Raw genomic sequence first — 15556 nt, 5'->3', positions numbered from 1 at the left:
AGATATGAATCCCATCGAACAGGCAATTATGGCGCGAAGCGCCAGCAAAAATTGTTTATAGTAATGAAAAGATGAAAACATGAAAAGATTTTTTTTTTAATTGCAAGTCTTCCCCTCACATTATTTCATTCAGTCCTCCTCTTATTTTCCTCTTCTTTTTTCTTCTGTCTTTTTTCTTCTTTTCCTTTTTCTTTCTCCTTTTCTTTCTTTTCTTTTTTTTTGCTCTGCCAATTTTTTCTGGGGGCACCTGGGGGGGGGCACGTGCCCCCCCAGGCCCCCCCGTAGCTACGCCACTGGTGGGTACGGGGCGCCAAAATCTGGTCGGGCCTGGATACGCGGCTATTAACATGATTAAGGGTATAACAATTTACATACCAGTGTGCTTTCTGATCATCTTTGCGAAGTCCTCAATGAATTCGAAGCCGAAATTATGAGTAATTAATCTAGATGAAAAAGAAATTTAAAAAATGAAATACTTTAGAAAATTCTATATAGATTGTAATAACCGAGCTGGTTTACACTACACCATGTGGTAAGTCCCGGGACTAAAAAGTGGAGAACGTGGAAAAGTTATCAAGTACAGTATATTTTGGAAGTGAGTGTAGTCCTAGTCCATAAAAGAAATACTTGATGTTAAATCGGATAGGTTGACTGTGTACGTTTCATGTGTGTTGACTGTCTGGACGGTCAACCTGCTAGAAAGTTCGAGTCGAGTCTAGGCTTCTGCGCTTGTTCTACAAACGGCCCAATGAACTTTCAAGTATGGAGGGGGGGGGGGAGTGGTATGAGTAATAGTATGGAGAAAAGGGACAAGCAAGTGTATCAGAATGAGAACAGTTTGATCGTGTAACCCTGTAGTATCTTATAATCATTCACTGTTTTTACTAATTTTCGCATGAGGCCCAAATCGATTATAAGTTATGTAAAACGAAAAATGTCTGGATATAAATTTCTGCAAATTAACTTAGGCTTAATTCAATTTTTTCATTCTATTCCTTAGGTATCATACTAGCATGATATAAACAAATAAACAAATCATATTCTTTCTCGTGGAGGAAGGTGGGGCACTATAATTTCAACGAGGAGACAATTCGCCTTCATAAAATCAGTATGACTGTTTTGTAAACGTCTAGTTCACCCCAGAAAATGTTGATTTGAATCAATAGGGGAGAAACAGTCAAGTATATCGCTGAAAATTTACCAAAATCTGATGTAAAATAAGAAATTTCTGGCATTTTGAATATTCGTTTATTTAAAAAAATATAATAATGTTCAGAACTCAGTGACAGGCAAATGAGAGATGTCTATCCGTCACTCACTATTTCTTTTGTTTTTTATTGTTTGAATTATACAATATTACAAATTTGCAGATTTGACAATAGTGACAAACTTTACCGAACCTTAATTGTAATCAAATATGTTCAAAGAGGAATAAAACACAGGACAACGGAGCCAGTGGCGGACCGTGACCCAGAGGAGACAAAGCATTGGAGGGGCACGTTGTTCACAAACAATACAATGCTTTGTCTCCTCCGGGTCACGTACGGTAGGCCACTGAACGGGGGTGAAAATCATAAATTTCATACAATAAAAAAATAGTGAGTGGCAAAGTATTTACCGACCAGGGTGTGCATAATTAACTGTTCTGTGAAATTAAGTAATACACACGATTTTGATGAATTTTCGGGGTATTATTCTTTTTGGTGGGGTTGGATTCGTCATTTAAGTTTACGATCAGGTTAAAACAAGTGGAGCGCTTTTGACAGTCTCGCCTGCATTACGCGATTCAAATTAGCAGCCGTGCTGAATAAAGTACTACTCCTAAATGACATTTGACCATGATCATGTGACCTAAGACTTGTGCAAGTTGATCAGTGATATTTGATCATTACGTCAAAACATATGCGGCGGAAGCGGGGGATAGGTGAGGGGGGCAGTCCCCCCCCCCCTCTAAAAAAGATAGAGAGGAAGAAAAAAAGAGAAAGGAAGGAAAAAAGAAAGGAATAAGTGAAGAATGAAGAAAAAAGAGGAAAGGAAAGGATAAACGATAACAAGTATAGGCCTATTGACATGATCGAGCAGTTGAAACAAGAAAAATTAAAACCTACACTATTAGAAAATTTATCCTTAAAATAAAAGAAGTTCCTGCAGCAGAGTCTCGAGAACACCTGTAATCTTACCAGATTGCGTTATCTTACAGGAAATTGGTATTTGGTGTATGGAATCTTACAAATTTCCTTAAGTAAAACACCCTTTTCCCTTTTTTAAACAGACCTGTTCTGTTAAATTGCAGAAAAATTCATGTGTTATGAATTTACAGAATGATTCTGTTATTGCTTTCTGCAAAATCTTGTTTTTTTTCTTTCTGTATAAAATCACGGTTTTTTTTAAACAGTGTATATAGAATAACGAAACATTGTAATTTTTTCTATGGAAAATAGTACACAAAGTTTAAAACTCGCTTTTTTATAGTATAGATCTGTTCAGAAAAAAATGACAAGCAAAAAAAAAAAGAAATTCCCACCAAAATGAAGGAGGTATAGATCAAAATCCCTCCATTATATAATTCGGAAATTTGTTTATTACCCTTCATAATTCGGTGCCAGGCCGGTTAAAATGGCAAAGGTAAAAATGGTAGAAGTACAAATTGCAAAGGTAAAAATGGCAGAGGTAAAAATGGAAAAGGTAAAAATAACCATAACCAATTACCTCTGTCATTTTTACCTTTGTCATTTTTACCTCTGCCATTTTTACACCGCGACAACAATTCAATGGTAATAAATATTAGTGAAAAGACTGGAAACACAAAAATATCCAAAGAAAGCTCGCATTTCCCCCACTTTTTCTTAAAAACCCCCCATTACCCACATTCGAATTCAGTTCGGTTTATTGCATACAAATTTTACAGAATATAGAAAAATACAGGAAATGAATATATGGGCCTACTTGTGAATTGATAAAATATAATCGAATAAGAACTATCAAAATAAAATATTATAGAGCATTATTGCACTTTAGGTTTATATAGTAAATTATCTGTGATGAATAATTTTCCCCCATTTTATATAGGGGGGGGGGGAACATGGTTATTGGTCTAATATCTTTAAAAAAAAATAATGAATTACCTTTATATATTCGGTATTCTAATTAAATGACCTTTGACATTTGTCATGTGAACTAAACCTCAAGTAGGATATTCAGTAATAATTTATTACCCTTATGGCCATGTTTCATGAACAAGGTCCATATTTTCTAAGTTATGATGTCATTTCTCAAAAACTGAACTTTAGATACCGTCGGAAAAGCGGTCTCGCCCTATACTAAGCAGGCGAGACAAAAAAGGGGGAGGGGAGGGGAGGGAGGGGTTGAACGGGGTAATGTTTGTTTCAAATCTCATTCCAATTTGCAACATAAATATAGGCTATCTCACATGCGTAAGATCCACCCGGGAAGATCCAGTACGAGGAAGCCTTTCGAAACTGACATAAACCTTGTATATGCTTACAGATTCTGATGAAAGTTGCAATTGACTTACGACTGTTTGTACACGAATACAGCACAATGTATTTCTTCCTGTTCATTTGCCTCGATTTTTTCTATGTCTGGTCCGCGTTCTCCACCTGTCGGTACAATTAATACAGTGAGAAATGTTTCCATTATACACTGTAAAAACTGCGGTGTTAAAACTGACACCAATTTGTGTTAATAGAGGAGGTGTTAAAATCACACCCTAAAGATTAAACGTAACACCAAAGAGTGTAAATGTAACAACAAAATGTGTTGTAATAACACATATAAGTGTAAACTAACACCACCAATTTAACACCGGTGTAAAATATCTGGTGTGGTCCTCTATGTACACCGGTTAACACCACAGTTTTTGCTGTGTATATGTGAATCTTGATCGTATTTAATCAACTTGAATGCAAAAAATCATATCTTGGTTAGAAATATGTAATATTTCGGACTTGCATGGTCAAATATCAGTAAAAAAAAATGCCTGCTGTTAAAGCTGGTACTGCATCAAGTAATGAGGAATTGATAGATATTAAGGGATGAATGATAAACTGAAACCATGCATCACCAAATATTTAGATGAAATGAAATGATAATGACAAATAAGGATTGATCCGTATTCCGTAGAATATGAGATCAGAAATGACATGACATGTAGGTTTTTTGCCCATAACTTATTCTCACAACTTGGCAACCAGTTCCCTTGACTTTCACTCTAAGCCCCTTTCACAATTGGTCTGCATCCATTGTGACTTTTCATTCGCATGTCAAACTGCAACAGGCATCAATCACTATCTTTCTGTCTCATAAGATCGCAGGAAGGCTTTCACAAATGCAGCAACTGTCGTATAACAAGCATTTGGGAACGCAATTGATCGTAAAAATTGGCCGTGCGTTCACATGCGAGTGTAGCACGAGTGATTGTGTATGATTTGACAACCGGTTGCATAGTCGAGGTAATGCGATCGCTCGTCCAATTGCATGAAACTGGTGCGAGTGTTCGTGCGAGTGACATGAGGTATATATAATCTCCTTTATACATAGTTCCACTGTCACGATTCGTGCTACGAACGCCGCGATGGCCCTTTCGTAGCTGATCGCAGATTTTTTTTTTGTCAACTTATCTGAAATTTCACGTTGAGATGCGAGGTAGTACTGATGGATACGATTTAATGTGATTGAATGGAATAGGATCACGACTGGTCATTTTCAACCCGGTGCCAAGTAATGGTATCCCGTTCAGATAATTTCATGATCGAATACATTCCGATGGGATTGTCCCGATTGAGTACGCGGTTAGGTAAAGATCTGATACGAACATCACTGTCAGGGGACCGTTTAATCAACATTCTTGTCCGACAAGTTGTCAGATCTGACATTTCCCTTCCTTCTGATTCTGATTGGCTTGGAGGCACTGTTACTATAGTAACTGTCAGATAAATGGGACTTGTCGGATAAAACTTCCGACAAGTCCTTTCATGAAACGCTCCCCAGATACTTGATTTAGGACTAACTGGTACGTGCATGTACGTTCAGATACGACCATTTCGAACGGTTGTGATTTGTTACGAAATGTTGCGGACTGGGATCGAAAGTTATCACAAATTGCGCTACATCTAGAGGGTTATGGGACGTTGCAAGAAACCTGCGATCATTTGCAAGTCTGTTTTCGTTCCGAAATCAAGCATATGCCGTGCAATTTATTGCAAGTTTGCGATTGATTGCTAATTTGCTTCATGAAACAAGGAGTATAATCTGATTTGCTAAAGTTAAACGTGACCAATCAACTGCAAAATTCCAACAGAATATTTGCGATTGATTGCAAATATTTTCTTGCAACACCCCCTTACTGATATAAATAAAGTCAAAGTGGCCATTGACTTCATTTTTTTCTTGACTTTCAATAGAGAGAGATATTAATGAATATTATGACGTACAACCATTCATAATGGCAGGAGTATAGGAAGATGACAGATGGCAGCAAATTAAAGGCCAGATTCATCCAAATCATCTCGTGGCTGAATCCCCCTCCTTGCAAAATCTCGTGATTCGTGAGATTTTCTTTCTCTAAGAATTTACCTGTTTTAACCTCAAGTTAAATGAAATATTATTGCACCATCAGATAGAGTAAAAGTTACTCTTTCATATTGGTCATTTATTTTGTATACAATATTTTGTTAAATAAGTAAATTTCTGGTCTGAAAATGTCCTTAAAACTGAATTTTCTTCATCTGTTTTCTTTTGCAAATTGTGCAAAACTTTTTATTTTGAGCCTCAATGATATCACCATAAAGCTGAACCTCTGTTCTTTCTCACAATGCCACTCTTGATATGCGGCACCTTTTAATCGGGTCAAGATCACACTTTTCCCACCAAGGTACAAGACGAGATTTCTGAAATTTTGTACTTGCATGAAATCCAGAGTTCTGATTGGCTGGATAAGGTTCACAGAACAACAGGCGCGGGGTATTTGAGGAGATTACCACATGGGAAGTGTGACCTTCCCACGAACCCAGGCACTGGAACCGTTGGAATTTGCCATTGTGTGGTCTCTTTGACCAATCAGAGTGCAGTATTCTTGTTTTCAAACTGCTTTATGTACTTGGCAAATGAAAAGTGTGATCTTGACCCGATTAAACCAATTCTTATTTTGAAACCTATATCATTTCAAAGCATACATATTCAGCTTTAACATGATATAAAAAATTATTAGGGCTTAAACAAAAATAAAGTGTGAAAATAGCAGCTTTTGTCAGGTGAAAATATTTATTTTGTAGCATATTTTAGATCAAAATTTAACCTATATTACAAAATCTTTGAATAAATCCAAACACATGACCTGAAAGAATGATTCTTCTTCATTACAATGGTACCAAATTCATGAAATTCGATGCACAATTAGAGCAGCAATGACCGAATGAAAGATGTGTTTTGGTCCGCATCAAGCTCATTGAATATGCAAAACATCTCAAGTCATGAATATCACTTGGATGAAAGAAGCCACTTTCTTGGGACCAGGCCTGCAGTCATTTTAGGTGTGGCAGTTCCAGCATCTGAAAGTTAGTTCCGGAAGTGTAATAGGCAATATTGTGCAAGCGTAAATATATATGGGGTTGCGTTAAGTCTGGTCAGCGAACATAGGTGGCGGAGGCGGGGGGACGGGGATGTCCTGTACCTCCCATTACGCCACGATTAGGTATAGAGTTTGGTTGTGAAGACGGTATTCTTCGGATACCTCGACCAACCAGTCGACCAGAGTTTTGATCGTGGTGCGAATCTTGAAAGTGAGAACTAGATATGTAGTGTTGTGATCGGTCGTGGAACTCTCGTGGTCGATATATCATCTCGCCCAGTCTCAAGGATGGTCTCTATATAGGTCGCTTGCGCACCTGCAAGTGTTGCGCGACCTCTAGTCGAATAAGTGCGACTACTATCGCATCAAGTCTTGCAGCTTTAAACACCGCTCGCACGACATTCATACGATGTGACGGTGACGGGGGTGATTCTTTCACATTTCATCGTGTTTGGATTTTGAACATGTCCATATTTGAGATGTGATTAGTCCCGAGCACCTCGGGTTGGAGCGATCGCCTATACAAAGACACCAAGCGATCGATTGTGCAACACTCCATGAAAAAACCGTTTCAGGCGGTCGCAAACGGATAGGGATATTGTGAAAGGGGCTTTTCTCGTCCGTCCCATCGAATAATAAGTTGAAGGAGTGCATTAATGAGTTGTACGACCGAGTTAGCAAGTCATGCCCGTTATGTGTTTATTAGTTGACATACGCAGTTTCTAGTTGTGATTGATTGCCACTATTAAGAAGCAAGTATTCAGACATTACCATATATACCGCATACATGTATATAAAATACACCCTTGGATACATTGAGCGACACAAATCGCAAATGACGATGTATCGATGGAAAGAAACGTAGGCCATAACTTACGAAGCTGAGCAGTTACTTCATTCAGGTAAGATTTATTGAAGTCGACCATGCCCCGGTTGTCGAAAATGTGAATGCTATCAGTGAGCTTTAGGACAGTGCGTGCAATGGTTTCTCCTCCACCAGATTCCTTGTCACCAACCACCTGACACTCTTTATATCTGCCTGTTTGATAAGAGGGAGAAAACCCCTTCATTTGACAGGAAATTACATGTTTCAGATCGTTAAAATTAAGTGGTAAAATCGCCAAAAATGTATAGCCCATACCATTACACATTCATTTTCCTATTGATTTATTGAAGTCATTAAGATCACTAGGTATATTAAATAGCGTATTTTCTTTGTACAATGATACTTGTGTACAGAATAAATTAAGAAAATACATGTATGTTCGCAACAATATTTTGATTTGATTTATTTTGAATTTATTCAGACAAATAAAATGAAATATTTACATGTCTTGGATTGCCAAACAAGGTCTAGAAAAACCCATACAAGTAGGCAACCCAGAATATAAAACAATACATAATCAATAACATTAGATAAGAAATATTATTATTCTGATAAAGAAAATATTTGTTATGTATACGTTGTGTGTTCAACAGTTACACTTCAGACTGCTATGTCCTATGCCATATGATTGTAGGGCCTGTTACAACCGATAATCCCGAGTTTTCGCCAACCTCGGGGACGCATCATTAGGGTCCGGTAACAAACGTTAACGATTAATCATACACTCGATATTTAAAATTGACTGTACATTATAGTCATTAGAATCAAACGTAGAAAACTGCTTTACAATCATTGCTAAGCTTTGTGTTACAGGCGGGGTTACAGGCCTTATAGATCTGCTTTTCGTGTGCAAAATTCTTTCACGCGACACCCGCACCATGCTGCGAGATTAAATCTCACTTTCATGCATGCCCCATAGCTCCATGCATGTACGACTGGTCATCAGCGTATGCCCCCTGAGTCGGCGGCGAGCCTCTACTATGACAGCTGGCTGGAGATATTTGAAATGCTGGGCCTACAATAGATTATGACATGGATAAGAACCTCTTTTTTCAAACAAAAAGAACACCATCCGAATTTGCGTTTCTTTATTTTTTGCTTGCTCCTCCTACACAAACGATATGCCTCTAGCTAGCACACAATTGGGGATAAGATTCAAATTCTCGGGTGGACCACTTCCATTGACGAGTGGATACCAGGTGCGACCATGGGGTTTCGAAAAGCACCCTAAACAAGGGAAGCAAGTCTTTTCCAGATTATAAAAATGCAACCCTTAACAAGTATTTGGCTTGTGTTACCCTGTAAGTATTGGAAATATACCCCCTTTTTCAGTATTTTAAAAATCGTTTTTTTTTCACCCTTATAATGTTACATAGGCCTATACGTAACGTACTTGCCCACTCTTTCCCTTTTTACGCGTGGTCGCACCTGGTATCCACTCGTCAACGGAAGTGGGCTTCCCGGGTGGCCTCTCGAGCTCTGGGAGCAATGTGGCTCTGGAAAGTCGTCCTAAATCGGATATATCGCTGTTACCATAGCAGCAACCAGATTTTTGCACATGAAACGCAGATTGAATGTTTCCGTTGCAGAGATGCGAAACGACAAAAAATCATGTCACACAACTTACATTGCAGGACAGTGTTTTACGACCATGACGACGGACCAAAAAGTCTCTTCCAAAATCAATATACCATCGTAAAGTGAAAAGTGGGGAATGTCTCAATTGCGACATTATGCGGTGGATGATTAGCATAATGTCACAGTCGATGCACCATGTCGTAGCTTAAATTGGTAACGCATAATGTCGCATCGGTATTTTATTCGGGAATCGAGTTGCAGATAAGATATGTTTTCACTCAATAATGTGTTTAAGCTTTGTCATCTGAACGTTTTTGAAAGTGTGTTTGGAGGGACAGGCGCGAATGCAGTGGGGGGGGGGGGTATTTAATTCATTATGATGAATCCGAATTAGGGGGTCTCTGCTGGAGTCCAGCAGGTGTCCACATGTGTTTGTAACGCGGGATTTCACCAAAAGGGGTGGGGCGCAGAGTGTTTTCATCCATGTTTCCCCGAACGGCCGCTGAAAGCAAATTTTTGTTGTTGGTTTATAGACTGAAGACTGAAGTTTTAAGTTCACTTAATTAGCTTTATTCTTACAAAAATGATAGGCCATCTCGCACTGCCCAAATAGATAATGAGAGCGCGAAGTGCGAGCTCAACGTTTTGGATATTGGATGCAAAGACCAAAGCAATGAACGTTCTGAGCAGTTTTTGGCAGTATAAGATATGCGAGCGCGAATCGCGTGCTATTGTTTTAATAGGCCTATTGATGCTATTGATGGCGCAGCTAGCGGCCGCTAGCTGCCGCTAAATGCAGCGAGCTGAGGATTAGATCTATAATCAAATGTAACATAAAGTATGACAGCGAGCGGCAGCAGACACAGGGGAGCTGCGAGAGCGGATGTGAGTTCTATTGTGCTTTAATTATCGCAGCTAGCTGCCGCTGGCCGACGCTATTATCCCGTCTTAGAGTGTGCAAGCGTACGCTCGCGGGTGCACGCCAATGCAATATGGATGGGCTCCCTTACGATACTGCAACAAATAACAATTAGAAATTGAGATTTAAAGTTTAAACTTGATTTCCTTGTTTTTATTACAGGAAATAAATCATGTACAAAATTAAAGCAAAATATCTTACATCATTCTCTTGAAGTGTCCGATGTAAAATCCAGGGTTATAATAGTAAATCCAAATAAAATCCCAGTTGGTTGGCGAAGATAAGTTCACAATGATGGCGACGCTGAAACTGATGTTGAAGCACGATGAATAACAAGAGTCACTGTAACGAGTTTAAAATAATGTCCGTGAAGACGATGTTGATGATGATTAACAGTCAATTTCAGCAATCCATGGGTTGAAAAGCGTTCATTAAACAGGTTGATGATCTCGATGAGAACTGAGAATTCCTCTCTCAAAACAACTGCAAACAGTTCATTGATGGTGTGCAAATAATTCCACAAAAGATAATTAATGCAGGTGTCTGCTCTGACATAAAGTCTGGCGTGAAACTCTTAGCTCTGATTTGATGAAGTGATCTGGTATGATCAAGTGATCTCATATGATGTGATGATGTCCTTGAAAAATCTTCCAGCTTTATATACTAATTAAAACTATTCTAGATCCTTCTAGTATTCACTATTATGGAAGATTCTGGTATTGTCTTTTAAAAGAACATTCTCCTTCTTTCAGGAGCAATCACACTCTTAAATGACCTCAGTGAAATCATAGCTAATCCTATTGTTTGGCAGTCTCTATTTACAAATAACAATAATCCTTGGCCTTTAAATAGGCAGAGGCCTGCTTAACAAAAGCTTTTACAAACTTGTTGTGGAGTGTACTTGATCATTCCAAAATATTCTTAAAAGGGGAAATCACTAATTGCTTTTACAATTCTTCCTATACATAACAATGCCACATTCCGAGTAACAATACGAAATACAATTTTTTTAAATGTCATGAACAACAATGAAATATAAAGAAATTTGTTACTCTCGCAAAACAAGTTGAATTGCATGTATAGTGATGTGTATAGCGATGCCTTTCAACAGTCCACATTACAATTTTTCAAAGTCCACCCCCTTCTCCTTACATTGAATTCGATACTGACCCCTCCCCTGCGTCTGTACCTGCCCCCCCCCCCCCTCCTCTGCGTCTGCACCTGCCCCACCAAACACGCTCTTCAAAACGTTAATAGGACAGAGTTTGCACATATTAATCAGTGAAAACATATCTTACGACTTATATTTAACTCGAGTCCTGGGGCGAATATCGCTGCGACATTATGCGTTAAGACTTGCGACGTTATGCGTATACTGTAGTAGAAAAGCTACGATATAATGCGTTGACTGCGACATTATGCGTTGCCGCAACGCCGATGTGACATTACGCGTTGCTGCGACATACCCGACCTTTCGTTGGAGAACGCGAACGCTTATTTACGACGGTAGTTGATTTTGGAAGAAAGTTTTGGGCCCGTCATCATGGTCGTAAAACTCTGTCCTGCAATGCAAATTGTGTGACATGAGATTTTTTTTTCGTTTCGCTTCTTGAACGGAAACATTCAATCTGCGTTTCGTGTGCAAAATTCTGGTTGCTACTATGGTAACAGCGATATATCCGATTTAGGACGACTTTCCAAAGCCACATTTGGTGCCTCCCAGAGCTCGAGAGGCCGCCCGGGGGGGGGGGCACTTCCATTGAAGAGTAGATACCAGCCGCGACCACGCGTAAAAAGGGAAAGAGTGGGCAAGTACGTTACTTATAGGCCTATGTAACGTATAAGGGTGTCAAAATACTGAAAAGGAGAAGATGTTTTATATAAGTAGGTATAAGTAGAGTTTCACAAGCTAAGTACTTGTCAAGAGATGCATTTTCCACTCATCAATGGAAGTCCCCCCCCCCCGGGAATTCGAATCTAATCCTCCATTTCTGGGGGAAGTAAAACATAATGCCCATTACATTGTGTGCTAGAGGCATATCGTTTATTTAGGAGTAAACAAAAAAAAATCAGCAAGAATGTGTCCAGACGTATACATGCTGTGTACAGAATCACCGCATGCGAAATGGTTTCGGCTGGAGAGGTGATTTGACCCATGGGATCAATTGCCAGAGGTCTACCAATAATCCACATTAAATGCAATATCAATTCGATGGACTGTAATAATCTATATATAAGCCTTAATCCAGTCACTTTTTCCTCACTCATGATGTACTCGATTTGTTTGAAAAACCACTATCTTCTCCATGTCAATCTATTTTAGGTCCTGCATTTCGAATATCTCCAGCCATCAGTCGTAATGTACATATATGTATGGTGCATGTGTCGCGGGAAAGAATTTTGCACACGAAAAGCAGATCTTTAGGGCCTGTAACCCCCTGTAACACAAAGCTTAGCATTGATTGTAGAGCAGTTTTCTACGTTCGATTCTATTGACTATAATGTAAAATCAATCTTAAAAATCAAGTGTATGATTAAGCGTTAGCTTTTGTGTTAGGGGACCCTAATAATAGCGTCTGTGAGAATTGCGAAAGGTTGCAAGTATCGGTTGTAAAAGGGCCTAACCTGTATATGCAAATTCAAGAGAATTTATGAAGGACGATTTTCCAGCACTCATTTCTCCAAACAAGCCGATGTGTGCAGCCTTCACAACGGATCCATCTCGCTCAAATTTGAAGTCCAGTAAACGTTTGCGTCGATCAGCCAATTCTTCTGTAATTCCTTCTGAAATGTGCAATAGGGTCTTCAATTAAATAGAAATCATAATAGCGGAAATATGTTCATCAATAAATATAATATCCCGTTCAGTTACCGGGGGGGGGCACTTTCACTGCTGAGTGGATACCAAGCGTGACGATGGGGTTTCGGAAAATACAATTAAAAAGTAATTTTCATATTTTGAAAATGCACCCCTTATCAAGTATTGACGTGTGACAGCCTATACTCTTCACAAGTATTGGAAACGGTACCCTTGACGGTTACACTTCGTAATTCCGAAGATTCGTTATTCCAAAGGTTCGTTATTCCGAAGGATCGTAATTCCGAAAACGAAATTAGGTTCGTTGTTCCGAAGGTTTGTTAATCCCAAAACGAAATGAGGTTCGTTGTTCCGAAGGTTCGATAATCCGAAACGAAATAAGGTTCGTTGCTCCGAAGCTTCGTTTATCCGAAAACAAAATGTGGTTCTTTATTCTGAAGGTTCGTTATTCTGAAATCCTTACTATAATTTGGCTAATCTTGTGTGTCCTTCCGTTTGTTTGAAGCAGCTTTTCTCCGTGGTTTTCCACTCAATCGAGCTGGATTTTTTTTCTAAACATGGTTAAATTGTTCACAGATTGTCATGAGGGGGGTTGTTTGTGGTATTTTGGTCGCATTATTTAAAGTTTTTTTTACAATTCGTAACTTTTTGGCATTCCTTTTCGCAGCCCTGAGTATAGCTTCGAAGTTCCCAGTCCCTTTTACCTCTCTCGGGTCAGCGAAATACAAAGCGTGCATGCCATCATGCCGACAGATGCGCTGGCTGCATTATATGCATGTGTGTGCGGCGCTGCTGAAACGTAAACAACATACCGTAATCGGCCGATGTCCTCAGTGGTTAGGGTTACCGTACCGGTGAGTACGACTTTCTGACACACCTATTTATTCATTTTATTAATGATAAATTTGTTACTTAAAAGGCTCAAGATCTAGAAATCTAGGCATTATCGTGATATTGGGAACCACCGTTCACTTCATTATTTCATACAGCAGTGCTTTATTCAGTCACACGCACGGTTCCCCATTTCCACCTCCATTCACTTCGTACACAAGTGCGCGTACACAAATCTACGAGTGGTTCCCAAAAACACGATTTGGCCGAAATCTATAGCCTAGCCCTAGCCTAGGCCAAGTTTTTTATGTCATAGGCAATGTATACAGCCACATACATGTGGCCACACGCGTGTGGTTATATCCAATACTAGGCCGGTAAGCACTAAATAGGTACCAATCCTGCAGACGCAAGCTCATAAATCCTTACTATAATTTGGCTAATCTTGTGTGTCCTTCCGTTTGTTTGACGCAGCTTTTCTCCGTGGTTTTCCACTCAATCGAGCTGGAATTTTTTCTAAACATGGTTAAATTGTTCACAGATTGTCATGAGGGGGTTGTTTGTGGTATTTTGGTCGCATTATTTAAAGTTTTCTTTTACAATTCGTAACTTTTTGGCATTCCTTTTCGCAGCCCTGAGTATAGCTTCGAAGTTCCCAGTCCCTTTTACCTCTCTCGGGTCAGCGAAATACAAGTGGTAACACTACACAAATGAGCTTATTGTGTGCAGATATTTTAGCTCCTTCACATCTAAAACCTTTTCTCTCTCTCTCTATCTCGCTCTTTTGTATTCTTTAATTTCTCTATCTCTCTCTTCATCTCTCTCTGATTTTCCCACTGTCTCTCACATTCATTTTCCCAACTGTCTCTCTCATTTTCCCCACTCTCTGTCTCTCTCATTCATTTTCCCCGTGTGGGTCTCTTTCATTTTCCCCTCTGTCTCTCTGTCATTCATTTTCCCCTCTGTCTCTCATTTTTCCCATTCTCTGTCTCTCATTTTCCTCACTGTCTGTCTGACTCATTTTTCCCACCACTGTTTCTGTCTCACTCATTTTATCACCCCCCCCCCCTTCTCTCACTCTCACTTCTTTTCGACATCCTGCCATACTTATGATTGAGCAACCTTTAATTTAAAAAGTACAAACAACCGCAGTCTAATGTACATTGTAAGGTACATGTGCAATGTACTTACATATTTATTTCTGACCCAATACATGTAATCATAACATTTCTATATCACAATAATTGCCTCTTGACTGCTTACTGAATACACTGTGTTCTAATACATTTTTCCATTTTATAGTTAGATTTGGATTTCACTCTGTAATGATTATTGAAGTTCTTCCTCCAGTTCAACCCAAGATGCTTAACTTAACCTCCTATCTATATTGAAAGAGAAGTCTGCTATGAATCAGTTGTCTAAATATATTTCATCAATAAACTGCTTGGCTTTCAGTGTGAATAGGCAGTCTAGCTGTACATACAAGAATGTCACCCCCTCCCCCCACACACTTTGATAAAGAAAAATGACTCCTACCCCCTGTGCTGCCACGGGTAATTGCTGCTAGTATAAAATAATCGGTGGTGAAGCCGGGAAAACCGGAAGGTAGGGGGGGGGGGGAACACCGTTGCTGTTCATATTGTTCTGAGGATGGGGAGGCAAAATGAAGGGCGGCAGAGCAAAGTAGAGTAAAGCCTTTTTTGAAGTGATTTCTGATTATGGAAGATACATATTTTGGTTTTATTTTTCACAAGAGAGTGTAACGAGTAAGCGGTTTGGAAAGAATTTCAAAGCTGATGTAAAACTATTTTGTTTTCTCAATTTCTGTTAAAAGGGCACTCTTGGGAGGTATTGCGAGCCTGAATCGCAAGCTCAAACTTTTGGACATTTCGATTAGAAATGAAAAAAAAAACATTCAGAGCAGTTTTTGCAATC

The 15556-nt window shown here is 39.2% G+C and overlaps 1 protein-coding gene across 1 annotated transcript in view; it reads right to left on the bottom strand.

The window, feature by feature from the left end:
* Positions 1-346: 346 nt before the first annotated feature.
* Positions 347-15556, bottom strand: part of LOC121431821 — a 32856-nt gene continuing 17646 nt past the window's right edge. The window contains exons 6-9 of the mRNA XM_041629576.1: positions 12598-12756; positions 7467-7628; positions 3536-3620; positions 347-443 (exon numbers count right to left, since the gene is read on the bottom strand). Coding sequence (XP_041485510.1) covers positions 368-443; positions 3536-3620; positions 7467-7628; positions 12598-12756 — 482 coding nt within the window. The 3' untranslated portion in view covers positions 347-367. The remainder of the gene's footprint in view (positions 444-3535; positions 3621-7466; positions 7629-12597; positions 12757-15556) is intronic.

Source organism: Lytechinus variegatus, chromosome 1 (genome assembly GCF_018143015.1).
Source record: "Lytechinus variegatus isolate NC3 chromosome 1, Lvar_3.0, whole genome shotgun sequence".
Taxonomy (NCBI): domain Eukaryota; kingdom Metazoa; phylum Echinodermata; class Echinoidea; order Temnopleuroida; family Toxopneustidae; genus Lytechinus; species Lytechinus variegatus.
Note: the sequence above shows the minus strand (reverse complement) of the source record. Positions and strands in the feature narration are given on the sequence as shown.